Genomic DNA, 27,322 nt, shown 5'->3' with positions numbered 1-27,322 from the left:
CCCCCCGAACCCCACCGCCAGCTGCGAGACGTCCCGCCGGCGATGCAGCCGCTCCAAAGCATCCGCGGCTCAACAGGAAACAGGCGGCAGTAAGAGGATAAAAATACACCCGGTGCGAACAAAACGCCTCTGTGCCGGGATTAGGGCGCTGCGGGCTGCTCCAGCCCCGCTAATCGGGGTCGGGGCTGGTGGCACTGCCGGGTGCTGGGGGCAGCGGGGCCGGGCGACCGCGGCGGCTTCCAGCACACGTGTGAGCCCGGGGCTGTCGCAGCCACGCAGCGAGGTGAAGGCTGCGGGATGCTCAGGGAGAGCCCGGGCATCCCAGCTGCCAAAATCCCCCAGAAGGGGAGAGACAACCCAAAGCTGCCCCCCAAATCCTCCTCTAGTGCCTGCAGTCCCACTGCCAAGGAAGGGTCCCCCCACCTCCATGGCACTGCAGAGGGGACGTGGCTTTGGATGCCACAGGGGTGCTGGGGGCAGCCAAGGGGTGCGTGGGGAGCAGGGACCCCTGTGCCCCCCACCCCAAACAATGGGGGCATTTGAGTGCTCCGAGTGTGGGCCCACAGCAAGGCCCCACCACGAGGCCCCTCTGAGTGCAGCTTAAGGAGATTATCGCTCCTCACATGAGCGACAGAAGGGGACAGGAGGGGGACAGGAACACAGCAGGGAAATGGCACCCAGGAGGCCCCCGAGTCCCTGCTGGCAGCAGAAGAGCCCGAGCCATTGTGGTTTGAGCCAGCAACGAGGGATGGGTGGGAACACCCTCAGCCACTTCCACCAGCTCATCCCGGGGTGATCTCAGAGCAGGCTCGCACCCCAAAAGCACAAACCTGAGTGCTTGTGTGGGGCAAAACAGCCCCATCCCCAGGCAGGAGGGAGGGGGACATCCCACACACCCATCCCCGTGGTCAGTGCACACCCCCACAGCCCCTCGCTGTACCTGGAATCAGAGGGGTCCCCGTGCAGTCAGCAGCATGGCTGGGAGCAGAGCCCGTCACCAGCAAGATTTGCCCCCGCTTTCCCTCACAGACCTGAGGGTGGTCCCAGGAGGGGATCCACAACTGCCCCCCACCCTGTGGACACGTCCAGGCACAACCCAGGAGAGGCATCGGCTGCTGGGGGAAGGAGAGGGGCTGGAACCGTGGGGCTGGGGCAGGGGGAGCAGCCCCAGGAGCCCCCGGAAGGGTGCACGCAGGTAAAATGTTAAACCTCAGCTCTTTATTTGGTGCCCGGTTTCCTCACCCCGCTCCCCGAGGGAACCGAGAGCGAGGGGCAGGGGAGAAGTGTCAGAGGGGGAGACCTGAACGCAGGGAACACTCCGAGAAGGCAGAGCAGGGCCAGAGCTGAGGGGGCAAGGCAGAGGGCACCCCTCCATGCATCCCCAGCCCCCCCTGGAGAGGCAGCTCTGTCCAGCCAGAGCCAAGCACCAGGCACCCTGCTGCCACCACCAGCTCCAGGCCCAGAAGCTCCCTTGGGAGCAGGAGCTGCCACCTCCTCCGTCCTGCAGCGGGGCACACAGCACGCAGCGACGCTGGGGGGGGCGGACAGGCTCCCACCCTGCTGCTGCCTCCGGCCCAGCCCCTCTCCAACTCGCCTTATTGCTATAGTCAGAGCAGCAGAGCAGCCAGGAGTAATCGGAGAGTTTGTTGTTTTAGGAGAGGGGACGAGGACGTGTCCGAAGCTGAGGATTCGCCATCAGGAGGGTGGGCTCTCGTCTGTCCGGGGAGGGGGGAAGGAGCGAGCTGCCGTCTCTTGCCAGCCCGGCCGGTGGTGCCAGCAGCGCCGGGGCTGATGCAGGGAGGGAGGAGAACTGAGCCCACGTCCCGCAGGAAACGTGCCGTCTGCTCAAGCCACCTCCCGAGGCTGAGGCTGTACAAACTCACTGCACCTCCAGCAGAAGGGACCGGGGGGCGCTGGGAGAACGGACGTGCACGCAGAAACCCCCACCCCGCCCCGCTCCCCGTCCCGCAGCTAGTTGCGTTGGCTGGCCAGCTCCTGGGAGATGAATTTCCGAAGGCGCTCGAGGTACTGGCTGTACAGTTCAATGTCATTGTGCCCGGCCCCATCCACCCACAGCGGCTCCACGGCCTTGGGGCAGCGTTCAAAGAGCGCCAGGCCATGGGAGAAGTCGATGACTTCGTCCTCCGTGCCGTGGATGATGAGGACGGGAGAGGTGATTTTGGAGATCTTCTCAATGCTGTCAAGAAAGGGGGTGGGGAAGAGACGAGAGACAGGGTAAGCACAAGGATCGAGGCACCCCTGTTCCTTCCGCCCCCTGAAACAGCCCCTCAGGGAAAGGCACCAGGAAATGCTCTCTGATCACAGCAGAGTGCAGGGATGTGGAGCTGCTGCTAACGCTCCGGGACAAGATCCCCGCCAGCGTGACAGCCGAGGACCAGACAGCAGTGACAACAGCCCCACGGGACCCAGGCAGGGCTGAGGGAAACCACTGCGGGACAGCGGGATCCCGCAGCAGGCTCGGCCGTGCCGTGCTGCGGGGCAGGGAAGTGAGGCTGTTCTCAGCCCGGCCCCCGAGGCCCAGAACACAAAGGCCAAGCAAGGCCGTCAGGACACGGAGCGTGGGCTGGTGGCTCCCAGCCACAGCTTCCAGCTCAGGGACAGTCCCTCGGGCCCCGCTGGCCTGGCTGCGAGGGAGAGGCAAAGCAAGAGCTTGGCCTGCCTGGAAACACCACCCCAGCCCTCCTCAGAGCAGGGGAAGGAGCCCAAAATACTGCCCTTGAGGGAGAGACAGGTCCCAGAGACCCCGCAGGGACTTGTGATGTGCAGCAAGGGGCCAGGGGGATGGCCCCAGTGCTGACAGGCAAAGATACTGGGACAGGGTGGCTGCGAGGTGATGCCACCAGGGGATGTGGGGGGGACACACGGCGTGGTCCTCAGGAGGTGGCACAGCAACTGCAGAAAGGGTTACAGATCCCCCTGAGGGGCCTAAATGCAAGGCAGGAGGATCCTCATGGGCACGTTTAGGGCTATCCTAGGAAACGGGTCCCCAGTTTTCCCCATAACCCCTTTGTGGCCAGGGCTGGTGTCGAGGACAGAGCTGGTCCGGGCACTGCCCCTCCAGAGGCAAACCTGTGCCCCAGTCCCTTGCCCTCAGGCCACCTACTTGGGGAAGGCATCGAACCAGTAGGTCTTCTTGGTCTCGGGGAAGGCGACTCTCATGCCAGAGGTGAGCGGGGAGTGGAGCACGATGGCAGCGCACTCGTAGCGGGAAGCCAGATCAACCGTGGGCACGGTGCCGATGCTTTGTCCGTACAAAATGATGTTCTCTGGGCTGATCCCGTACCTAGGAGAGGGGAGGGCAGGTCAGGTCAGCGCCCACGCGGCGGGCAGCAGAATCACGTCACCAGAAGTCGCCTGCTCTGGCCACAGCACACGCAGGGTGCAAAACGAGGGAAGGCAGCGGGGCCAGCCCCAGCTCCTCCAGGCTGTGCCCAAAGCAGCTGCCCTGCATCCCCAGCTGCCTGCTAATGCTGTAGCAATTAGCGCTAATTAAGAGCTGCACTCAGCTTCCCCAGCTGGAGCACCAACCTGGGGATAATCCTGTCTGGGAGGTGGAGGGGCTGTCCCCACCACGGACCCAGAGCTGCCGGGTGAGCTGTGGGGGTGTCAGGGCTCAGCCTCGCTGGCAGCAGGGTGCAGGGTGGGGGGGTCACAGCCCCCCAGGGCAGCAGCCAGACCTCGGGCAAGCTGCGAGCCGGGCCCAGCTCCCACCAGGGCTCGGCACAGGCACGACAGAGCACGGCTTGTGCCAGCAGTGGGAACCCCTGCATCCATCCCTGTGAGCCTCAAGGCAGCCGCCCAGAGCAAGGCCAGACCCCGCAGCATCCCCACAGCTCTGGGTGCCCCCGCCCGCAGGCTTTCCGCTCCCCCCTCTCCCATTCCGAGCAGCCTGGGCCCCTCTCGAGGAGATTTCCTGTTTTCCACAGCTCCAGCCCGCAGGGTTTTCCTGGCGGCCTCGGCAGCTGCACGCACCCCCACCAGGGACACCTCAGCGCTCGTCACCGCAGCGCGGCGGTGGCAGACGGCGATCGCAGGCCGCCCACGCGCACCGGGGAGCCTGGAGACACGGCGCAAGCACGGTGCTAAAAACCCAGCACCCCGCGCTGCCTCCCGACCCGAGCCCGCTTCATCCTGCCCTCCCCGGCCCCGCTCACCGCGTCCGCAGCGCCTGCCACGCGGCGTCGATGTCGGAGTAGAGGTTCCTCTCCGAGGGCTTGCCCGTGCTGGCGCCGTAGCCCGAGTAGTCGTAGGAGAAGATGTTGCAGTTGATGCGGGTGCCCAGCCCGATGTAGAAGCTGCTCATCTGCCCCAGGTCCACGGCGTTGCCGTGCGAGAAGAGCACCGTGTACCTGCAGCACCGGGGTGAGACGGGCATGGAGGGTTAATTGGGGACGCTGCTGGGGTACCCGGGACACCCCCTGTGGAGACCGAAAGCCAAACCCCAGCACCCAGAGGGCCACAAGAAGGTCCCTGCGACAGCCCCAGCCCGAGCCCAGAGATGCCCCCGACCTCCCTCACCGCCTGGGGCTCGCTACCAGTGGAAACAGGCAGCCCACGGGCAGGATGCTTTTGTTGAAGTTTTTGAGCCTATTTTTGGTAGAAAGCTCAGGATTCGGGGCCATTTGCCCAATGGGGATTTAAAGTAAGGATTCTGACAGCAGCTTTTTTTTCTCTCCTGAGCCTGGCAAGATACCAGACCTTGGGAGAGAAGTGAATTGTGGGAGTGACAAGACGCAAAAAATTTCCACCATAAGGGGAAAAACAATGTTAATCATAAAAATTAACACTAATAGCGTGCTGATGGAAGCCTGGCTCTCTCCTGCTGGGGGGGAGACTCCTTGCTGAGCCCTCGCAGCCAGTGACAGATGCCTGCGGCCAGGTCAGACCCTCACATCCCAGCCCAGCCACCCCGGTTTGGCTCCTCTGAGCAAAACCTGATGGTTGGTGACCTTGCCAGGGCAGGAGCAGGGGGACAAACAGCACAACGGCACGGAGAGGAGAGCAAGGGCAGGACCCAAGGCCTCGCTTCTGCTTTTAGATGATTGAGCAACAACGAGCTCCCGTTTGGCTTTGCACCCCAGACCGGGCTGTAAGTGCTTAGACTTAGTGGCCTCACGTCAGGGGGCAGCACACCTCGGCGCTGCCACGCCAGCAGCCAAGGCTCCCCAGGGAATCCAACCCCTCCACCCAGGAATGGAAACTAAAAAAAAAATATTAAAAAAATGGTTGAAATCCACCAGAGCTAAACCATGGCAACAGAGGGCTCGGGGAGCCCCAGGAACCAGGCGCGCTGCTCAGCCTGAGCCACCGGGTGTTGGAGGAGCGGCCCCGACGTGGGGACAAAGCCGGCCCCGGCCCCTTCCCTGCAGCCCCGCGCCGAGCGCCACTTCCGCGGGCTGGGGGGACGGCGCCAAAGCCCGGATGCGCAGGCAGAGCAATCCTGCTGCCGGCTTCCTCCCTCTGGGGACCTGCGAGATGACGGGGCTGGAGCAGACATCCCCGGGGGACAGCCACCCCACCTGAACCCGCCCCACAGCCCCACGGTGCCGCCAGCTCGGGGAGCAGCTGCCACGCGCCCAGCCCAGACGGGGGGTCTCCATCCACACCCCATGCCCGCGCTGCCCCCCGCCAGCTGTCCGAGCGGATCCCAGGAAGCTGCCGTGAATTCCTGGAGGCTCTGCCCGAGGCGTTTGGCTCCGCTGCCTGCGGGGAGACCCCCAGCCCCTCGGCAGCTCCATGAGGGGGAGGTGTGGGGGGCTGACCCCACGCCATCAGAAACGGCCACTGTGCAGGGCAGGGGCACCACGAGCACGGTCACGTCCTCCCTCCCCGATGGAGCAACTGCACATCGAGCTCTTCCCAGCTCACGGACGTGCAGGATGACGTGGGGCAGGTTGTGCCTAAATCCCTCCTGGCTTTCACCCCTATTGCTCTTCTCCTTGCAAAATCAAACATGCCCAGCAAATTAGACCAAACGTGCAAACAGCCTGCGAGGGCTCACGCTGACGCCCTGCGCTCAGTGCAATCCTCACGCCGAGGCTGGGCACGCACCCAGAGCGTTGTGTCAGCGGCGTGACAGCAGGAGGACACCTCTTGGGCGGCCCAGGGAACGCCGGCACCCAGGAGGGGACGCCGAGGTCCCCGTGGCCTTCGGCTGCGCCTCGACTCGCTCCCTCGACCTGCTCAGTGCCATTCCCAGTTCAGCCACAAGCCAAACAGGTTCTGAGAGCTGAGCTCACCCGTGCCGTCAGATGCCTCCGAAGCCCCGCGGCAGGGCCAGCTCCTTCGGCAAGGCGCTGGGTCAGGCTGGGGCAGGGAGGCTGCCACCCGAGCAGGACGGCCCCGAGCCCTCCAGCACCACCGCAGCCCGATGCCCACCTGGCCAGGGTCAGACCAACGGCAGCGCCAGGCTGGCACCTCCACCACCACTCACCTGGCGCCCGGCACGCAGCGGACGTACATGCAGCCGATGCGGTTCCCTCGGCTGCTCTTGGTGACAAACACCTCGATGTTGTCCAGCTCCCGCTGGGAGTACTGGAAATCCGCCCGGTCCTTCAAGTGCAGCTTCCACCGCCCCGCGGCGCCGCCTCGCAGGGACCCGGTGCTGGTGCTGCCGACGGGCTCTGGCTCGGGGACCACGGCGTAGGTGGGCTCCGGGGGCAGGAAGGCCAGCTTGGCGGCGATGCGGCTGGGGCACGGGGGGCAGCAGAAGAGGCAGCAGAGCTGGCTGATCGACAGCCCGTTCATGACGGCAGCTTGGAAGCCGAGCGTGCCGGCAGCAAGGGAGGATGCGAGCTGGACAGGGGCTGGCGGCGGCCGGCAGAGGCCCCGTCCTCGTCACAGCTGCCAGCAGCACGAGGTGGCCGGCAGTCCTTGGAGGGCCGTGGGTCTGGGGGGGGCGGCCGCCATCCGTCTGTCCACTGGCAGCCTGCAGGAGGGACAGACAGACAGCCAGCAGTGAGGGGCTCGCGGTGCGCTCACACACAACCAAACCCAGCCCCCGTGAGCCCCTCGCCCACACAACGCACCACCACGTGTAACACCCTCCCGCCCCACGCACCCAAAACCACCCCCCCCCCATGGTGCTTTCTGAGCATCCCCCATCGCACACCGCAACCCCCGCAGGGATCTGCGGCGTCCTCGCGCCGGCCCACGCCGGGGAGGCGAGGACAGGGGGACACAGCGCGGGATCGCACGCCTGGTGCCACGAAGGACACGGTCCCTTGGTGCCCCCCCCCGGGTGCTGGCACGCGTGTGTGGCTGGAGGGCAAAACTCCTGAATAAAGCAGGGGAAGGAGGGGGGGGGAAAGCAACTATTTTCTGCAAGTTCAGGCACAGGCTCGCGGCTGAGGAATGTCAGAGCAGCCCACACCCCGAGGAATTCGCTCCATCTGCTTCCGAAGGGCTGGGAAAGAGGAGGAAAGGGTGGAGGGGGCGGCTGCAGCCTGGGGGGGGGAGGCACAGAAATATTCGGAGGAGAAGGACGCCGCTGCCTGGAGCTGGACTCGGCCCCCCCCCACCATGCACACCGCAGCCCCACGCTGGGCACGGCGGGAGGGGGGCTGGGGGGGTGCTGAGCACCTCGGTGGCCACCACCGGGGGGTGCCCGGTGGCCACGCAGGCGGCAGCGCCCACGGCCGTGCCCTCACCTGTGTCACTGCAGCTGGGGGGGGGGGGACGCCAGCCCCCCACTGTGCCCGGGCCGGGGGGGGGGGGGGGGGGGGGGGGGGGGTCTGTGAGGTGGCCGCAGACGCAGCCGGACCCCCCCCCCCCCCCCCCCCCACCCCCGCGTGGTGCTGCGGGGGGGGCTGGGGGCGCAAGGCCGGGTCCTGCTCGGGGCCTTCCCAGCCCCCCCCCCCCCGTGCCCCCTCCCCACACAACCCCCAAGCCGAGGGGGGAAAATGGGGGGGGGGGGGGAAGGGGGGGCTGTCACTGGGCCCCCGGCTTCTCCTGCAGCACGCAGCGGCCCCAGGCCCCCTGGTAACCCCCAGGGCCCCCCCTCAGCCCCACGACCCCCCCCCTTCAGCCTCTGAGCCCCCCCCTCAGCCCCACGACCCCCCCCCTTCAGCCTCTGAGCCCCCCCCTCAGCTCCAGGCCCCCCCCTTCAACCCCAGGCCCCCTCTCAAGCCCCCCCCGCTACCTGCACATGCCGGGGCTCCGCCGCAGCGCAGGCCGGGCTCCAGGCTCCAGGCTCCAGGCTCCGGGCTCGGCTCAGCCCAGCTCGGGGCTCCCCCCGGGGCCGCCTCCTCCGGGCCGGTCGGGCTCGGGCCGGGCCGGCCGCTGCGGGCCGCCGAGGCGGGGGCGGCGCTGCATGGCGGCCCCCCCCCTTCCCGGCCCCGCCCGCCGCCACCACTGCCGCCGCCGACCGCCGCGCGGCGGAAGTGACGCCCACGCCCCGCCCACGCCGCCCGCGCGCCCGTTGCCGGGGCAGCGCCGCGCGCCCGCGCTGCAACCGCCGCGTGCAAGCGGGGCTGTGCTGCAAGCGCGCTGCGTGCAAGGGGTGCGTGCAAGGGGTGCGTGCAACCGGGCTGCAGTGCAGCTGCTGCATGCAACCAGGCTGCGTGCAACCGCTGCATGCAACCGAGCTGCAATGCAGCCAGGCTGCGTGCACACACCGCGTTGCTGCATTCCTCCCTGTGCCGCATCGTTGCTTCCCCGCAGCAGTTGCAGGGCCCCCCTGGACGTTGCACTGTTCTGTCCCTTGTGGGGGTGCTGCACACCCCGCTGCTCGTGCTGCAGCACGGAGGCCCTGGCAGGATGGGGCTGTGCCCCACAGAGCGTGCAGTGAGGGGTCCTGCCGTTCCTGGGCACCATGGAGGCGAGGGGTGCTCCTGGGGCCAGGAAACCAACCCTGGGGGGTTCCTCGCAGCGTGTGGCCTTGTCCCCAGACTGCAGCATCACCCAGGACCCCATCTCCAAGCCCCGCAGCACGAGGCCCTGCACAACCCCACTGCTTCCACCAGGGCTGCTGCTTGAACAGCCCCCCTCTTGCTGCTGGAGGTGGAGAAACTGAGGCACGGCGTGTCGAGGGCAGGCACACGGCCACGGTGCCCCCACCGCCCCCAAGGAGCCCTGAGCCACCCCCGGTGGAACCCCCTGCCCACAGAGAATCGCGCACAGCATCCAAGCAAATGAGGCCGTGTTCGTATTCACAGATCCAGGCTCGTTCTTTCTACAAGGAAGGAAATAGAAAAAGGGAGGGGGGGGGAAGCTGGTGTCTGCCCTGCTGCCCCAGGGCCTTCCCTGTCCCCTCCAGCCCCGTTCCCTCCCCAGGGGCGCACAAACTTTGTGCAAATGCGACCCGAGGGGTGGGGGCGATACCTGGTGCTTGGTGCAGGCAGGGGAGCCAAGCTGTGCTGCCCCCCGCCCACTGGCAGGCCCTTCTGAGCACACTGCACTGAAACCTGTGAAATTCTGAAACCTGTGAAATTCTGAAATCTCCACACGCACAAATGAGGCAGGATTCCCGTGGGGCTCACTCAGTGCCAAGGCTCGTTCCCAGCCAGCACAACACCAAACCCCAGGGCACGGAGCCGCGCTGGCAGCCCCGACACATCCCAGCCCTAAAACGTGCTGCCACTCACACGCCCTGGTAAAGCAAAACCTGAGGAAAACATTGGCAAGGGGCAGCTGAAGTGGGGCAGAGGCTGCTTTTGCCCCCGGGACCCATCAGGACGTCAGTGCTGGTGAGACAGCTGGAAGCTGGCAGTCCCAGCCCCACTTTCCCCAAAAGCGGAGCCCTGGTGTCCCCCCTGTCCCTTCCTTCCCCTCCCCCGAACCCTCTGTGTGTGTTTTGGTGCTCCCCAGATGCTGCCACGTGTGGTTCTGAGCTCCCCAGAGCCCCCTGGGTGCCCTTCTGTGTTCCCCAGGGCTCTCCACGTGCTTTCTGGAAAGCCCCGGAGCCTCTCTATGGACTTCTGGGCACCCCAGAACCCCCCCCTGTGACTTTGTGCCTGCCCCAGAGCCCTCTGCATGCCCTTCCCCACGTGGAGCAGTGCTTGCTTCCACGTCCTGACCTGTGGCTGGAGGGTGTCTGTGTCACGGCAAGCCACAAAATAACTTTACTGTGCCACACTCTGCAGCTTAAGGATGCAGTTGCTTCAACAACAGCTTCTGAAAGGGAAGGGAGGGGTTTAGGAGGCATTAAACTACAGAATCCGCTTTTCTGCGTCTGAGACCAAACACCGCTCGGCGGGCAGGGGTGGGACGGCTGCTGGGAACCCTCAGCTTCCCCTTCTGCATCCTGCAAGAGGAGACGGTGGGGCAGAGGGAGGGAAGTCCGGGGGCAGCTCAGGGGCTCCAGCCACGAGTCCCGGGCAGTTTGCAGGGCCCGGAGCCGCGGGCTGGGGGGGACGGGCTGGCTGAGCGCTGCTGCCTGCGCCCACGCGCTGCCCCGGCAGAAGACGAGCGCCAAGGTGGCACGTGGAGCACGTGAGGGCCGTCATCCTCGTGGGAGCTGGGCAGAAATGGATCGGCTGAGCCCTGGAGGACTGCGGGGAGAGGAGGAACACCATGCTTCTGCCAAGGAGGTGCAAGGAGCCACCCTGCCCAGGTGCTGGTTTGCATGTGCTGCTGGATCCCCATGTCCACTGGTGGGGCTGGGAGGAGGAGGAGGGAGGCTGGGAGGACGGGGGGAGCACCAGGCCACCAGGCTGCAGTTCGCGCCGCTCAGCCCCGTTCACAGCTTCTGGATCTTCTCAGCTACGACGACGGGGTTCTCCTTCCGGATCTTCTCAGCGGCTTCTGCCTTGTAGTCATAGGGGCAGGCGTGCATGTCTGAGTACCGGTGAATGGCACAGAACAGGTTCCCGCAGCGGCAGTCAAAGCCTGGGGGGAAGAAGAGCAGAGACAAACCCACATCAGTCACCAGCCAGCAGGGTCCGGCCCTCTCCTGCCACACCGTGAAGCTCCACTAACACAGAAAGAGGAGGCCGAGCCAGTGAGGGGGGGTCTGTGTCCTCCCTGGGCGAAAGGGAGCTGGGGTAGGGCACGATCTTGGGCCACATATTTGGTCTCTTCTGGTTGAGCCGCTCTCAGGGCTGCTGTGAGCACACACGTGCTCCGGGCAGGGCCAGCTGCCACAGCAGTGGGAAAAGCTCCCCAAGCAGCTGCTCTCCTCCTTCCCCAGGGACAAGGAATATGCAGGAGCCTGCAGAGAGCCTGATTTCTAGCCCAGGCCGTGAGCAGGCAGCCGCAGCCAAGCCCTCCAGAGCATCACGGCAGCAGCACCTGGACTGGCCAGCAGTGAGGTGGTGAGCAGCAAAACCTTGACCTCACCAGCATCACTTTCAAGCTGTTTAGGCCTTAAAAGTTTGTAATTTAGTCACTTCACTTAGACAGTGCTGTCCAGAAGCGCGACCGTTATCACAGCACATGGGGAAACTGAGGCACGGAGAAGAGAAAGGATTTGCTGCTGCACAGATCAGCACAGATCAGCTCCCCGTTGTGCCAGCAGTGAACCACACTCTCCCTTGTAGCAACTACAGGCTGTACAGATCCTAAACACAGGGCTATGAGGTGCCAGTTTACACCTACTTGAGAAAACCCATTTTATCCTAAATGCCTTGAATTCTCAGGAGTTCCCTGCAAGTTGATTCCTACAGGAGAAGTGACTTCTGAGCCTGAAGCTCTTAAGGAAACACCCATCCAGGAAATCTATCCTCCCTGCAGATCTGAAGGCTAGGCACAGCCACAAAATAACTTCATTTTGCCGTACTCCGCAGCTTGAAGATGCAGTTGCTTCAACAACAGCTTCTCAAAAGGAAGGAAAGGGTTTAGGGGGCAGTAAAACTACAGAATCCACTTTCCTACATCTAACACCAAACATTGCCTTCCCTGCAGCCCCAGCCTTATAAACCTGCATTTATTCTATGACAGTGCCCTCAAATCTCCAAGCTCTGAAGTGCCAGGTGCTAGACAAACCTTCTGGGCCGGACTCTGCCAAAGCAGCTTACATCAATGAAAGCACAAGTGCAAGTGCAGCTGCTGACTGCTGAACGCACTAAGGAGGCTAAAGAGGAGAGAGCTCTGCTAGAACAGGGTGACCTGCACGGCGCTAGGGTTAACTTCTGCCAGGGAAAACTAAATGCCAAGAGTCAGTTTAGGGGAATTATGTTTTTATTAACAAATTGCAGGCAAGTTAACTGCTTCACAAATTTCCTTCCAGGGCCAGTCTTCCCAGTGATTCTACAATTGATACCAGCCACCTGACACCACTGCAGCACCTCTCGCTATTTGGCTTTACAGGCTCAATGCTCAGCGCCACCCTGCTCTAAGAAAGCTAATGGCACAAGTCAAGCAACCTGAACAAATAGGATGAGTCCTAGAGTGGGATTTTCAGTTTGAGTCTAACTCCCTTCAAATCGGTATCACCAAGGTTTTACTGCTGATTCAAATAGGAGCAGAATCAGATCGACAGCGAGCACTGCCTTTGCTTCTGCAAACAGCTTTTGCCAAGCAGCAGAAATAACCCCACAGACACTGCTCCATCCAGTTCTGCAACCCAGAATTCAAGGGCTGGCAGGGAAACCGTGACGAGCGTCAGATTCCCCACGCTACTGCCAGGGACAGCTCTGTTTGCAGATCAGCGTTCTCTTCCCACCTGCCCCATGGCACCACGTCTTGCAGAGGTGAAATACTTTTGGGAGGGGTACCTCCAAGCACTGACCCGTGCCAGCCCTCTGAACTCAGGCAGCATCACAGCACAAAGTGATCTGTTTGTGGGGCTACAAAACCCGACTGCTGAGGCTGCAGGCAGGTTTCCTCACAGTCAGGGTCTTACCAGTCAGCCCTATCTTCTTCCGGCACGTGAAGCAGCGATTCTTTTTCTGTTTTGGTTTTTCTGAAGATGTCTTGCTCTCAGGTGTGTTCTGAGATGTTTCGAGGAGAGTACCTGAAACAAAGACCAGGGTTTTGTTACCTGTCTTGATGAACTATGCCACACATTCATTTTATTCCTGTAGCCGCTTGATTCTGGGTCTGTGCCAGACAAACACCTCCACCTGCACACTGGCCCTGACAGACATCGAACCCCTAACTGAGGTTTGTCTTCTTCCACAGACGGAGATCTGTGTGCCTCACACAGCTTCACATTCTTTCTCAGTTCCCTAAGTCCAAGACTCAGAAACACCACCAAGATATTAAGGTTTAGCTAAGGCATACATCGGGTAACGTGACGCTATTTAGCTCATGCTGAGAAAAGGTAATGCTAAGTAGAATTACCTGGTGCTTGCTGTGGGCTAAGAATGCACACAGACAGTCAGCTTAGCTGATGTTCAGTAATACAAGTGCACATCTGAGCCTGGAGTTAATCTTTGTTTAAAAAAAAAAAAAAAATTAACCCCTTGTAAGTACTAGTTATTATTTTTGTTGACTCTTATGTAAGTGTTCCTCGTATGTAGGTCTCAGAATGCTTTGCACAGATACTCATCACTGTCTCTAATCTACCAAAAGGAAAACTGAGCTCTGAAAGCCAGATTGTTAAAGGTCACTGATGCTTAGCAGGATTTCCTACAGCACCTAAGCAGGCTAGAGTCAACAGGAGGGAGGAGCTCCAGCTGCTAGAAGATACACACCTGCAGCGCACATGGCGCTGAAAACCAGGCTAAGGAGACCAACAGAGGCAGAGACAGCTTTGTGGATCTGACCCTAAACAACTTTCTAGTAACCCCACAACCAGATGAGAGGGGCAGGCTCTTTCAAGTCTCTCTTTGACTGAACAGTCTCTCACTTGCCTGTTGTAAACTGTCTCCTGGGCTTGCAAGCAAGGGATTACCAAACAAAAAACGCACAATCACACACAGTGACTGCAGCCTTTGTTGCTTTTTTTTAAAACAGCTAACAACCCTGTGTTGTTTTTTTTTGTTTTTTTTAGCTTTGTACACAAGCAAACTGAGCAAACTGTCAGTTTTAGCTAAAGGTGGGTGCCTCCAATGCAATGTCGCTTGGTCACAGCTGTGCTGCAGCATGAAGTCTTGCCTTGTAACAGATCAACCAGAGGATGTGTCCTGCTGGCCAGTGACACCCACACTGCTCTACCACTTCCCCGTATCCTCTCTGCAAACAGACTGACAGCGTTACATCCCTCTGAGGAGCAGGGATGCCTCCGATCACACAGCACGACGCCTGGGCCACCGGCTGCCCTTGGCCACCATCACAAACACTGCTCCAGAGTCTCAGCTCCTCTCCCAGCACTACACTGGATCCATCTCTGCTCCTCCCTCGAGAGCTGGCACAGCCCTGCAGCGTGCAGCTGACAGCAGCCATGCAGCAGGCTGTGGGACGCTCTGGGCTTCCTGCCATTCACTAAGAGAGGCGTCATGGAAGATGATCCTCCTGCCAGCAAGCTGAGGGCTGGCAGACACTCAGCTCTCAGCCCACGAAGCAATCTCTCGGCCTGCCCTCGGGGGCAGAGTTTTCTCTCCCTGTTACCTTCACTGCCAGTGGCTAACAACCGTCCCCTGGCCAGTGTTGTGCTTGCTGCTGAAACTGACTTGCTAGATTGGTGTCATGTTAACTTGTGCAAGGCCAAACCAATCAGTCTACCTGATGAGGAAGATGCTGATGTGCCTTCCTCTGTCTTGACGAACCCTTCCGTCTCGCTGCTGTTTTCTTCTCTGGATATGCTCATGGCTGTCATCTGATGGGTCACAGGAGTCTGAGCACTGGGAGCATTTGCAACGAACAAACCATAGAGCAAACACAAATATTTTCCTTGATGAACAGTTAGGCAGGAGAGATCTTCAGCTCATAAACTTAGTTTCATTATACTTGGAGGGAGCTCAGGAGTACAGTAGGCCACATGCCCTTGACACTTGGGATCAAAGTTCTTTATAGGCACAAATGTGTGATAATCTCAGTTTCCTTTTCTACCCAACTATATCTCAAAGCCAAGGTAGCAGCCCCACAAACAAGACCAAGGCCAGGGAAACAGAGTTATGAGTCATGACTGTAATGTAATGGGAGAGCTCAAAAAAGTAGTAGTAGTGTCTTCCTTCCTATCAAATATGACTGAGGTCCCTAATTCTGCTCTCGCAGCTCCCAGACTGGATCATCACCAGGTGCCTTCACTTAGGACTGAGTTGAAACTGAGCAGTTTAACATAGCTAGTGATGGACACAGAGCACTGGCTGTAAGAGAACCAGTTTACTATGGGGTTTTAATTTACTACTGACCTCTGGTACCTGACTCTGAACCAGTAATCATCGTCAGGAACATCTCAGTCCTCCAGTTAAACCAGGGTCACAGTGACCTGTGTTTGATCCAGCCTGTTGTACAGATTTCTTTGGCCATGTAAAGGATGAGAGCCTACCCCTTGTGTCCCAGGGTTGGTTTGTATCACGGCTGTAGAGACCCCCCCAGACTACGCCCCTACCTGGCTTTCACATCCTCAGGTGTGGAGTCTCCTTCTGCATGCTGCCCTGCAATCGAGTCTGCTGCCATGGGGCTGCTGTTGGGACCACTGGCTGCTAAGAAACAAGATCACAATCTCAGAAAAGTTTTAGAAATGTTAGCAAGTTCCTCAGGTGCTAGGAGAAAGCAGGATGGAGCATTTCCAGCAGGCTTAAACCTCCTGCTCTCTACCAGGAGCTGGCAGGGCACAGTCAGGTTGGGATCACTCCCAGCTCCCCTATTCTTACACTCTCCCCTCCAAATTTGTGTGTAGGTCTCTGTGGGGACAGAACACCAGGCCAAATAGACCTCACCATGACCCGGTGCAGCTATTCTTACACTAGATCAGGCTCCTTAATCAGGATCAGAGCAACCTTCTGAAACGAGCTGCTCATCTTCCTGAGAGCCAAAGACCTCACTTATGAAGATCTGCTCAGCTCCTCAGGATCTGTTAGCTCCTTTTCGAGGGGTGAGTGTTTATTTGCAGCAGTTATATGCTGTGTACCTTCCACTACTGTGTGTTTTTTTAACATCTGGTACAATCTGACTTCAGCCACCCATGACACCTCTGGCACTCTTTGATTTCCCTTCTTTTCCTTCAGCATTGCAAAGCAAATGCCACATCAGCAGCAGAATTCTCCTATGAGTATAAATAGAAGAGTTGTAGTACCAACATCCCTCCAATCCAGCGTTACTTCTCTTAAGTATAAGAACCAGATCCCTCTCTGCTGAAAAGAACGGGCCTCAATAGAACTGTGTTGTTTTATGTCATTCAAGGATCTAAACCAGGGTGTTTAGAAAAACCCTTTGTGATTAATCCTTTGTCAGCAAGAGCTGATATACATTTTGAGTGGGTAATTCAAGCAATGCCATTACTACGCTCAGGAACAAAACTAGAGATCTCCAGAAGGCATTTCTCACTGGTGTTGTGAAGTCAGTACAGGGGGCATCTGCACAGACTCTCAGCAAGAAAAAACCCTGCTGCTGATGCTAAGACACCCCTTCTGTGTGCCTGGTTTCTTCCCAACTCACTGATATGTCAGCTGTGCTTAGCTGCAAGAATCAAAGCTTTTATTTCATTGGTTTTCCCTATCAAGCTTGTTGAGAAAATTATGCAAACTCAAAAGGCCAAATAAAATTCTGTTTGTTTGGAGGGACCAAACAAATGGTTTGGAGGGTCATGGTTTCCAGCAGTCACCACAGAACTCAGGGAGAAGGTTATAGTTACAAATCTGGGCCACTGTTAGGGCAAGTGAAGTTTTACAGTTTACTGGAAGGTGCTGACTGAGAGGGGGTTTCACAAACAGCTGGGTCTGGGAAGAGAACAACCAACCCTCTTACAAGGAACAGAGTTTTTTTGGGGTCAATCTGCTGGTGGCTAATACCAGTATCACGCTCTAACACAGTTTGCATCCAGGCACTTATTTAAGATAGATTTCTTGGACAAAAATGCTCTACCTGATGGGCTTATCCGGTCACTGCTCTGTTGCCTCTGCAGAAATTCCTTATAGCAAATGGAGCACATCCCATTGGTTCGGGGGCTGCCATAAAATCCACAGCCAGTGGTGCACAGCAGAGGCACCTGGGTTTGATTCGTCTCTTGAGCCATTCTTTCTCCCTCAAGACACCAAGCTAAAAACAGGAATGAAAATGAGACAGCTGTTACGGTCAAAGAACTAGTTCATTGTATACTGCAGCTGATCAGGAAGGAGCACAAAGGATCCCAAGAGCCTGGTTCCTGCATGCACACAACAATGCAATCCGAGCCCCCTGAGCTACAGAGGGCTTGTAAGCAGCGACAGAATACACAACTCCACTGCCACAAAGCCTGAAAAGTCAACAGGAGTCCCTCCAAACCACAGAGCTTGCTAAACTCTCTGGAAGATACGCACATAAGGCCTGGACGATCCGCTCTCAAATGTAGCAAGTGCCATCACAGCATGACTAATGACTCCTGCAAACACCGGAGCAACAAATACAGGTCAAACGGCCAGCATCCAGGTTAATTAGTTACAGTCTGCGCTCAGCACCATTCATTTTCACTACCAGACAGTTTTAGTTTTTTAATTCTCAGGAAGATGATGCAAGTGGTTCAAAAGGAACCTACTGACTCTCAAGTCTGACATATTAAAGTGTTTCCTGACATATGCTGCTGGATAAGGAGAACCAGAGGTTTCTATATTTAGGCTGGAAATAAGAATAAGGCTTCTTTCCATCAATAAGGTGCGGTTCTGGAACACCTCCCTAAGAGGAACAATAGAAATCGTGATCCTACTTTCAAAATGAATCTTACTCTCTGCATCCCGTGCTGTTGCCTACATACCCAGGAGCTGACCCCTTCCAGCCACACGTGGCACAGCATTTATATGGCCAGACTGCACTGCACTCTCTAAACCGTAAGCAGTAACTCCCAGCAATAAAAAAAAAAAAAGAAAAACAAAAACAAATTCAGATGGAACAAAGAGATATAAAACATAAAACATCATCAGTAGCTGGAATTATGCACTGTTCTGCAGGCAAGATCCTGCTTCCAGGGTAGCACCGAGCAGTGCCCCAGCACTACAGATTTACACCAGACAAAAAGGAGCACAGCACCCAGCCCGAGTGGCAGGACGAGTTCTTTCAGCTGGGTGCCGGAGCTTTGCAGCAAGGATTTCCCCCTTCCCTCATCCGCATTTCCTCAGGAAGCAGAGCAGAGCCAGCTTCCCCAGCCTGGTCCCTTTGTGTGAACAACGTGGCCGTGGCCTGTCCAGCTTTGCCACAGGACGAGGGACGTGGATGTTCACAGGTGGCTCTCGCTTGGAAGTGCCCTAGCAGACACGAGGCGCTGCTCTGGGGAGCTCCCTGCAGCGTGCCTCCTTCTCCCAGCACAGCAGACACACAAAGCATCCACAGCTTCACAACTAATTCGGCCACTTTCTTTCACGCACCCACAAAACTTGCTCTGCAAAAGGAACAAGGTGACGGGATCACGAAATAACAACCCCCAGGAGCGCTCCTGTGGGAAGGAAGTGAATCAGCTCTGCTTTGTTCCTCCTTGTCCTCAGCTGTGAGATAGGAATCTCAGCTCTGCAACTGGGGTTTCCTTTGCAGAGCTCGGACCAGTGTTCCCGTTACCAGACCTGGGGTTCCTCAATCCAGACCAACCTCTCCTTCAGCACAAGCAGCCGCAGGAGCCTCCTCCGCACTCAGCTCCCCTGGCCAGGCTGCACAAAGGTTGTGGTTAGCACAGAGCAAACCTGAAAGGCTGAATCCCTGCGACTGCAACCAGGTGGCAACCACCACCACTCACAGAATGATTTTCATAAGTTGTTTCTAATTTTGAGTGACCCTAGAGACAGAAATAGAGGATTGCTGCTACATTTGACAAGTTTAGCCACCCCTCAGCAGCCTGCCTTACCTAGCCATCCACGGGCAGCCCGCAGATGGTCGCAAGCAGCACGTAGCCTTCCTGCAAAACCCCCTGAAATACAGAACCCGAGGGGAGATCTGACCTCTTCCCCTTTTGCTGCTCTGTCCGCGAGCCAGCCCCAGGCAGCCTGGAGGCGGCACCAGCTCAAGGCCGTCAGAAGCCAAGGGGCTAACCCCGCTCCTGGGCCACCCAAATCCCCCGGCCACTCACCCACCGGGCCTCCCGTCCGCCGCTCCGCTCAGAGAGGCGCCCCGAGGAAGCCGCCCCGCAGCTGAGCCGCTCCCTGCTCCAAGGCCGAGGCCGCCCCGAGCTGCCCGTGCGGGGCCGAGACCCCCACCTGAAAGAGAAACCCCAAACCCGAGTCACGGCCACGGCGCTCGGGACCCCTCCGGGACCCCTCCGGGACCCCAGCAGCTGCCGTTGGCGCGGGGCCCGCCGCGGGGAGGCCCCGCAGGGCGCTGTGGAGCCCCCGCGGCCTCGCCGGCCCGGGGGGTGGGCAGGGCAGGGCTGGGGGGGGCCCTCCCCGGGGCTCGCCCGCAGCCGGGGCCGGGCGCCCGCTCCCCGGCTCGCCGCAGAAATCGAGGCCGAGGCTTCGCGGCCTATGCGGAGGCTGCGGGCAGGGCCGGGCCGGGCCGCACTCACCGGCGGAGGCGGGCGGCCGCCGGGCCGGGCCGGGCCGGGCAGGGCCGGGCCGGGCCGGGCCGGGGGCGGCCGCCGGGAGGCTCAGGCGGGCGGCGGGCAGGGCGGGCGGCCGCGAAACATGGCGGGCGCGGCGGAGGGACCGCGGCCCCCGAGCGCCCTCCCCCGGGGAGGGCCCGACCGGGCGGGACGGGACGGGACGGGGAGACGGGGCCGGAGGGGAGGGCTGGGGACCCCCGGGCACCGGGCTGGGGACCCCCGGTTATCGGTTTGGGGACCTCCTGGCACCGGGCGTGGGTGATGCCCGCTGTAGGGAAGGGCCCTGGGGCCGCCCCATCGGCACCCCCCTGCTCTGGCTGTGAGGGTCTGGGAAGCCCTGCTGCAGGGGCTGGTAGCAGGGTAATGGTTGGAGCAGGTGGCCTTGGAGGGCTTTTCCAGCCCCAATGATTCCGTGATTCTGTGACGCAGTCGGACACGGGCTATAGGAGAAGGGCCTGGGACCTCTGTGCCCTAAAGCTATAGGGGCCAGGGCACAGCTGATGGTGCCCCAGCTGTAGGGGGAGAGCTGGGAGTGGGGAGCCCACTGCACATGGACATTGTTAACACAAAGTTAATTCAGAGATGATTTAGTCCCAAACAGGCCGTGTCGCTGCTGCTTCACACACAGACGGGGATGTCGGGGTGCTCTGAGGCCCAGCATGATGCTGCAGAGCCACGCTTCCATTGCACAGGCCGTGGACCTGCCAGCCCCGGCAGCGGCTGCAATCAACCCCTCGGAGTTTGCCAGCCGCCACCTCCCACGTTTTGTTCTGCTTCGTCAGCAAAATGAAAAAGCAGCGGAGTAGGAGAGCTCTTCCCTCTGCAGGCACTGGGCAATGGTGGTCAAACTGCTCCTTAGTGAACTATGCAGAGCCGAGTTCTGGAGGTTTCCAGCTGCAAGGCAGGCTGTGCAGGCTGCAGATCATCCCTGCTGCTCTTTTCTGAACCTTTTTTTTTTTTTTTTTCTTAAACTCTGCTTGGGTATTGTCACGACATCTCACTATAAGGCTGGTCCATCTGTGAGCTGGTGCCCAAGGTGCAGCCTCCTCCCTAGCCATGCTCTTGTGTTCATGACTTTGTGAGTGCCTCCTGCAAGTGACTGGACTTGGAAAAAGTGCCAGGCAGGGCGTTTGGGCAAGCAGTGGGGAGCAAAACCCCTGAGAAACCACCATTAAGGTCAGCTGCTGCCCAAAGGGCTGGTTGTCTTCCCTGTCCCAGGGGCTACAAAAACATTTGTGGGTTATGTGGGCACTGGCACGGTGTTACTGCATTTCTTCAGTTAACCAAAGCCAGGCTTTGCCCTGGGGATGCTCTTGGGGCTCCGGGCACCCAGGAAACCTTAAGGGGCTGTTTCCTGCATCTGTGGGTACAGTTTGATTTTTTTTTTTTTTTAAGGGCTGAATAAGTCACGCTTTGTCCCTCATCTGCCTGTGCAAGCATTCCCAGCCATGTCCTGGGGTTCACCCCCCTGGACCCACACTGGCATTGGGGTCTGCACAAGCACGAATCAAGCAGCCCCCGGCACCGACACGAGAGCAAGGGGCTGCGCCGGGTCCCTCCAGGAGCTGCTGGAAGATGCTGGGGCGAGCAGCAAGTCTAGCAGCCGCCACCCCCTTCCTGGGACAGATTAGGGTGGGGGGCACTCGGGGCAGCACCCCGAGCCCCCCCAGCTGCTGGGGGACCCTGGGAAGAGGCCGAGGCAGAGGCAGAGGCCACGGCCAGGGCGTGCTGGCCACCAGGTGGCACCAGGCTCCCACGGAAAGGTGGGCACCCACGCACCGACACAGCCCCCACCCTCACCCCCTCCATCTCCCCTCCTGCCCTCAACCAACCCCCCCCAGCCCCCTGCTTCCAGCCTGGGGTGAAAGCAGGAGCCCCAAGGAGGGTGTAGGGGCACCTGGCCAGAGGGACAAGGGCAGAGAGCAAGGGGCACAGGGAGCGGAGCTGTTACATATTTCCTCATGATGCTATTTTCATATTCAAGGCCGCAGGGGGCTCCTGGTTGACCCAGCCTGGACCTGTCCCCTCCCTGCCCCTCTCTCCCCTCGTCCCCTGACCCGCTGTGGTCACCGCTGTGGCACCAACAGCACGGGGACGCGCTGCTGGAGCATCACCCCCTGCCTGGCACTGCTGCTGTCTCTGCCCGCTGTCGGGTGGCATCAGCCCCCCCCAAGGCCAGTCTCGGGGTTACCTAATGACTGCGCAGAGCACAGAAATGTCACTCCACCTAAGGGAGCAAGGCGTGCAGGGAGGGGAGGGCTGGGAGAGACGGGGCGGCAGAATCGAGGAGCAAAACAGTATTGATTTCTAGCCAATTATCACTGTTATCAAAGCAGCACAGTGAAAGGACGAGGACAAATTTCCAATACCCAGCCTGCCTCTCTGAGGCCAGCAGCTCGGCTGCACAGCGCACATGAGCACGCACGCAAGCACTTACGTCTGCACATGTACGTGCTCGTAGCACACGCATGTGCACACACACACACACACACACACACACACACACACACACTGCGCACGCATCCTCCGCTCGGCAGCATCTGCTGAGCTTGTTTTCCCAGCAGAATTAATCTCCCCAGCCTGCTCCACTGCCGTGGCTTTCGGTGCTGCCAGGATGTGCCTCCATCTGGCTCCTGCTGAGCGCGGGGAGGGCGCGGGGCTCTGGGGACGGTGGCAAAGCTCTGCCCCATGAGGAGCCTGGGCTGTGGGACCGTGCCCCTTTCTCATCCCCAGGCTGCTCTGTGCAGCTTTCTCCCTCCTCCTCCCCGCTGCCCACAGCTGGGTGCAGCCCTGCTGCACCCCAGGGCTCCCCCAGGCTGTCAGCTGAATGCTTGCCCTGCAGAGGTTTGGTTTCTCATCCCTCGCAGGATGGCCGTGGGGGTAACACAGCTCTGAATTGTGTTGCTCTCATCCTGTTGGTGGCAGGCGGTGTTTGGGAGCAGCGGAGATGCCCGTGGGGACCAGACCCTGGCTCAAAAAGCATGCAAGAGACCGGTGCAGCACCACGTAATGCACAGGAGAATCCATGCAGAGTGTGCTGGGAGATCTGCTGGGGATGCTGCGTGTTCCTTTCTGGCACTGCTGCTTCCCAAAGCAAGGAGCAGGACCCAAACCTTCGCCACCCCCGCCAGACACCGCCACCACCTCCTCCGCAGCCCCGCTGCCCAGGCTCTGATCTCGCACAGCTAACACATTGACCCAGAGCTGTGCTAGCCCCTCAGCGCAACGTCCCGCGCTCCCTGCCAGCATGACACACATCTGGGGAAGAAGAAAGGTGTGGGGGGCATAAAAATCCTTTTAATAGGCTCAGTGGGTTAGAAACCCCCTTGCAATTACCACCTTCTCCTTGTCCGGTGCGTACAAAGGACTCGGTGGGGTGCCGGGCATGTTCCTGACAAACCCAGCGCAGCGGCGGGAGCTGGGAGGAAAGAGCAGACGCGGGAGCCCTTTCAGACTCTGCTATTTGGTTGCAAACTGCTTAATTTCCTGAACAGAATGATATTTTTGTTGTTGTTGTTGTTTTGATGGAAGGACGGCACTTTTTTGGCATGTTACAATCCCAGGGCTATTCATCCGTCGCCACAGCAACGAGCTCCATCAATGGCCATCCGAGATTGCGGATGATTAGAGACAACATGTAAAAGGTGGAAGATGCTGGGCACCTCGCAAACCTCATCTTCCCAAATGACTCGAATTATCCTCATTATTTCTCCCCGGCCAATTCTCTCCCCAGTCCACAGGAGACGTCGCCGTTATATAAACACGGGAAGAGCGGCGTTACGAGGGCTGGTGGAGGAGCAGGGAACGGTTTCTTCTGGTGGGGGCTGACCTGGAAAACTTGAGACATGGAGAATGAGACCCAGCAAGATGCTCAGGGAGCTGCGAGCAGCTTCTTGTGCCCAGGGTGGGCATTGATGGGGGCTACGGAGAAGCAAGGCTGCTCCTGGAACGTTACAGGGAGCCACAGCCCTCACTGCATCACCACTGCCTGTTTTGGGGATAAAACAGGGGGAAATGGGTCGCCGGAGTCTGGAGCATCCCAGCAGAGGGGCTTCCCGTGGTAGTGGTGTCCACGGGGCTGCGCCAAAGCGCGGCAGCCATGAAACTTTAATGCAGCCTGAAATATTCATGGAGCTTTCAACGCCGACACAGAAATCGCACTAAATGGCCTGAATATTTCATGGGTGGCTCCGCCTCGGGATGCTGGGGGGGATCCTCCGCAGGGGACACCAGGGCCCCGCCGCAGCCCTGCACAGCCGTGGCCGGGCTGTGTCCCACACCGGCACTTGGCACCTCCCTTGGGTGGCAGGAGGGTGCCTGGCACCCACACCGGAGGGGTGCAGCCCGGACACGCTTCGCCCTCCCCAAAGAATCTTTCACAACCTCCCAGCCCCAACACCGGTGGGTGCAGCTGGCCCCGACCCCACACGGGGCCACGCGGCGGCCTGGAAGGTGACTGCAGGTGAAGCTGGGGGGGTGGCTGGGATCCAGGTCAGATCTCCATCGCCTCTGGGAGCCTGGGAGCTCCCAGCCCGTGTCACCCGATACCTGCTCCCAACCGCATCGCTCGGGTCACCCGAGGTCCCCAAACCCCACAGCCACAGGGGGCAGCGAGGACACGGGGCTCTGGCTGTCATGGGAGGATGGGGCACGGGTGGGATCCCGATCCCCACACAGGGACAGCTCCCGAGCCCCGAGCACGCTGCAGGGCAAGGCAGGAGCCGTGTCCTGCTGGGGCCCAGTGCTGTCACCTCCAGGGGCATGAGGGACACCTTGGGGACAGGGGCTGAGGGGAACATTCCTGTTCCCGGAGAGTGAATCCTGCACCGTCTGCCCACCCCACAGGCTGAGGACCCAGCTGCTGCTGCAGCTCTGCCACCGCCATCCCCCCCGCGCAGTGTCACATTGGATGTGAGAGGCTGACACCTCCGGGCTGTGACACCCGTGACATTGCGGGCACGTCCGCAGCCGATCGATCCCCGCCACATCCTGGAGCCCCTGCTCGGGGAGCAGCACCCAGTCCGAACCCCCGGCTGGGATGCTGACCCTGAGCCCTTGCTGTGTTCCCTATTTTGGGTGACATCGGCTCGCTGGGGGCACCCCTTCAGCACCGCAGTCCCCTACATCCCCATCCCGTGTTTAGGGCTTGACGATGCAGGCCAGCACCCGCTGCCTGCCTTCATCCCGCGTCCTCAGAGGAGGAGGACGGGGACGCACCGGCGAGGGCAGAGCCGAGTGACGGGGACGGAGAGGACCTCGCCCTGCAGTGCGGGGTGGGAGAAGGAGTTAATTCCTACACCGAAAAGCTCTTTGCCGGCATCTCGTCTCTAATGGAAGAGTCATGTCGGATTAGCGGGCGGCGGGCGAGGCTCCGCACGAGCGCCCTGCTTGCCGCAGCCGGCGCGGGGAGAGGCCGGGGAAGCCATGCGGAATGGCAGATCTGGGCCACTGTGCCAGCGCCGGCGGGGCTGCACCACGTCGGGGACCTCCCGCTCCTCCTGTCCCCCCCGGCTGGCAGCGAGGGTGTGGGGCTTGGGCGAGCTTTTGTTCCCCATTGCGCTCCCGGGCTTGGTTGCTGCTGCCTCCCATCCCTCTGCAGTACCTGTCCTTCTGCAGCATCCATCCTTTCCTGGCACCCGTCCTTCCCCAGCACCCAGCTGTCCCCAGCACCTCTCCATCCCCAGCACATCCTTCCCCAGCACCCATCCTGCTGCTGCACCCAGCTGTCCCCAGCACACCAACTCGCAGTGTCCTCGCAGAGACTGAGGCTGGTTTTCCTCTCTTCCTTCCAGCCTGAATAATAACGGGGTTCACAGGAAAGGAAACCCCAAGCCCTGGTGGCCCCGGGGGCCATCTCTGCATCTCTCTCTCTGCGGTTCGGCGCACCGCTCACCGCTGCAATCCAATAACAGTGCCCGGGTGGCAGAAAGTGGGTCAGGCACATTGGACACCATGTGCTTCGCCTCCCCGTTCACACTCCTTATCGCAGCCCTGACGGTAAATAAACCAGCCGGTCTCCCCAGCAACCCGCGCCGTGCCGGGAGCGGAGTCCAAGGCGAGCCCAGCCAGCCGGGACCGAGCGGATGAGCGGGGACAATCGCAGGGCAAAAACCCCGAGCCCTTTGGCACAGCGTGGGGATCGGGCTCTGCACCACAGCCAGGAGTCCCTGCAGCCACCCCAGTGACCACATCCCTCCGTCCGACACCCACCACTGGGTCCCAGTAGGGCTGGAGGGGTTTGAGACCCATTTCTGGGTTTGAGGCGGGCTCTGCAAAGGGCGCTGCGTTCCCCAGAGCCGCTCACTGGTTCAGGTAAAATCCAAGATGGGAAAACAATGGAAAACTGCAATATTTCAAAACGGGTAAAAGCCCTCAATAAACTGCTTTGTGATGGGATGTTTTACCCAATCCAGGGGGGATGCTCCCCCAGCTGGGCTCCTTGGAAGGGCTGCACCCGTGGGCCCTGCCTGTTTGGGGAATCTTTAGGGCAACGAGGAGCCCACACGGCTCTTCCCCCACTCCCTACCAGAGGAAGCAACGTCTGAAAGCACCCCAGCATCCCTGACCCACTGACCCACAAAACCGAGCCCTCCCGGAGGGGCTGAGCGAGGGGCCGTGCCCCGATGCCCCCGCTGAGCATCCCCCCCGTGGGCAGCCCCAGTGGTCATCGGCCAGGCCGCCCCCCTGGCATCCCCCGCCCCACAAGATGAGCTGCTCAAAGCTCAGCCCTTTGTTTTGTGCTTTCATATTATTTAATTCTCCTCTCCTCACTTGCACTTCAGGGGCAGTGGCTAAGCCCTGGGTTTTGCTAAGCCGGGATCGTATTAAAAGAACAGAGAGGAAAAGAGTTTCTCGTGATAAGCTGCTTGCGGTAACGGAGATGGATTTAAGGAAACTGCTCCCGTAGCAATATTATTGCCCAAATGCACCCAGAAAACATGAAGCATCCAGGGGATGTGGGCAGGGAGCAGGGACGGCCCCAGGCTCATCCCAAGCAGGGGGACCAGGATCAGCCCCAGTCCCCACCGGGGCTGGGACTGGGGCCGGGGGCACGCCTGGGGCTGGGGCTGAGCCCGTTTGCTGGAGGCAGCGGGTGGCTCACCTGGGCTGCGGCGATATTAAGAGCTAAGTCCCCGGGCACGGCTTTTTCCAAAGCGGCAGCCAAAAAGGTGCTTACGGGGCCGCGGACGGAGGCTGCCAAGCCCTAATTAGAGGCGCTCAGCAGAGCAGGGTGCTAATACCCAACCTTTCGCCTCTGGAGGCCGGGATTTAAACCCCAGCAAAGGGGATGTGAGCACTGGAGCTGTTTGGTACAAGAAGGTGAAAACGTCCCTTCCCTCCCCAAACTGCTGCTGGGACTGCCTGGGGGGGGGAAACATTGCAAACCAGGAGCTGCTGGCACTCCCTGGCTGGTTGGTGCTCAGCGTCCCCAAAATCACACCCCAACCGTGCAGCAGGGCCCCCAGATACACCCCCAGCCCTCCTGGGCAGGGAAAAGAAGCTGGAGGGGGCTGAAAACGGACCGAGCCCACGCGTTCCTCCCTGCCTTGCCCAGCTCTTTCCTTCTCCCTCTCTCCGCATTAACGCGGTAACTTCGGCCAGAAGCTTTTCCCACTGACCTACTGATCTTTCCTATTTTGGTCCCTGGAATTAAGGGATTGCTGGGATTAACTCACGCTAAAGCCTCCCGATCGGCTCTGGTGCGGGACATGCGGGTACCAACATAGCAGGCAGCTCTGCTGTGGGGAGGAGAAAGCCCAAAGGTGGCCGATGCTGCAGGCAGTGCCCGTGCACAGCCACCCTCAGCCCCTCCAGCCCCTT

At 60.1% G+C, this 27,322-nt stretch overlaps 2 protein-coding genes across 4 annotated transcripts; both read right to left on the bottom strand.

Moving 5' to 3' along the window:
- Positions 1-1,198: 1,198 nt before the first annotated feature.
- ABHD17A (abhydrolase domain containing 17A, depalmitoylase) lies at positions 1,199-8,372 on the bottom strand. The gene is made up of 5 exons (XM_068661413.1): positions 8,162-8,372; positions 6,455-6,949; positions 4,176-4,370; positions 3,125-3,304; positions 1,199-2,197 (listed from the first exon to the last, which is right to left on the bottom strand). The coding sequence occupies exons 2-5, from the start codon at positions 6,766-6,768 to the stop codon at positions 1,972-1,974; spliced, it is 915 nt and encodes a 304-aa protein (XP_068517514.1). The 5' UTR covers positions 6,769-6,949; positions 8,162-8,372; the 3' UTR covers positions 1,199-1,971.
- Positions 8,373-10,059: 1,687 nt separating this feature from the next.
- Positions 10,060-19,618, bottom strand: LOC137844812 (AN1-type zinc finger protein 5-like). 3 transcript variants are annotated; one of them, XM_068661414.1, is made up of 7 exons: positions 19,466-19,618; positions 19,034-19,160; positions 16,870-17,043; positions 15,395-15,488; positions 14,566-14,684; positions 12,803-12,913; positions 10,060-10,848 (listed from the first exon to the last, which is right to left on the bottom strand). In XM_068661414.1, exons 3-7 carry the CDS (start codon positions 17,018-17,020, stop codon positions 10,700-10,702), a joined length of 624 nt encoding a protein of 207 aa, XP_068517515.1. In that variant the 5' UTR covers positions 17,021-17,043; positions 19,034-19,160; positions 19,466-19,618; the 3' UTR covers positions 10,060-10,699. The 3 variants fall into 3 exon arrangements, with proteins under 3 accessions (XP_068517515.1, XP_068517517.1, XP_068517516.1); XM_068661416.1 differs by having other exon boundaries at positions 15,395-15,485; XM_068661415.1 differs by having other exon boundaries at positions 19,038-19,160.
- Between the last annotated feature and the right edge of the window lie 7,704 nt (positions 19,619-27,322).

Source organism: Anas acuta, chromosome 26, assembly GCF_963932015.1.
Source record: "Anas acuta chromosome 26, bAnaAcu1.1, whole genome shotgun sequence".
NCBI classification, from domain to species: Eukaryota; Metazoa; Chordata; class Aves; order Anseriformes; family Anatidae; genus Anas; species Anas acuta.
The sequence above is the reverse complement of the archived record's forward strand: the minus strand, read 5'-3'. Positions and strand labels throughout refer to the sequence as shown.

What these genes read in the sequence shown, in the direction of transcription:
- ABHD17A (XM_068661413.1), bottom strand. Translation starts at nt 6,768, where the DNA reads ATGAACGGGCTGTCGATCAGCCAGCTCTGCTGCCTCTTCTGCTGCCCC. An exon ending in TGGCAGGCGCTGCGGACGCG is followed by an intron (nt 3,305 to 4,175) that starts GTGAGCGGGGCC and finishes CCCCTCTCCTAG; the next exon opens with GTACGGGATCAGCCCAGAGA. An exon ending in TGGTTCGATGCCTTCCCCAA is followed by an intron (nt 2,198 to 3,124) that starts GTAGGTGGCCTG and finishes CTTTCTTGACAG; the next exon opens with CATTGAGAAGATCTCCAAAA.
- LOC137844812 (XM_068661414.1), bottom strand. Translation starts at nt 17,020, where the DNA reads ATGGCTCAAGAGACGAATCAAACCCAGGTGCCTCTGCTGTGCACCACT. An exon ending in TGACCGGATAAGCCCATCAG is followed by an intron (nt 15,489 to 16,869) that starts GTAGAGCATTTT and finishes CTTGTTTCTTAG; the next exon opens with CAGCCAGTGGTCCCAACAGC. An exon ending in CCTGAGGATGTGAAAGCCAG is followed by an intron (nt 14,685 to 15,394) that starts GTAGGGGCGTAG and finishes AAATGCTCCCAG; the next exon opens with TGCTCAGACTCCTGTGACCC.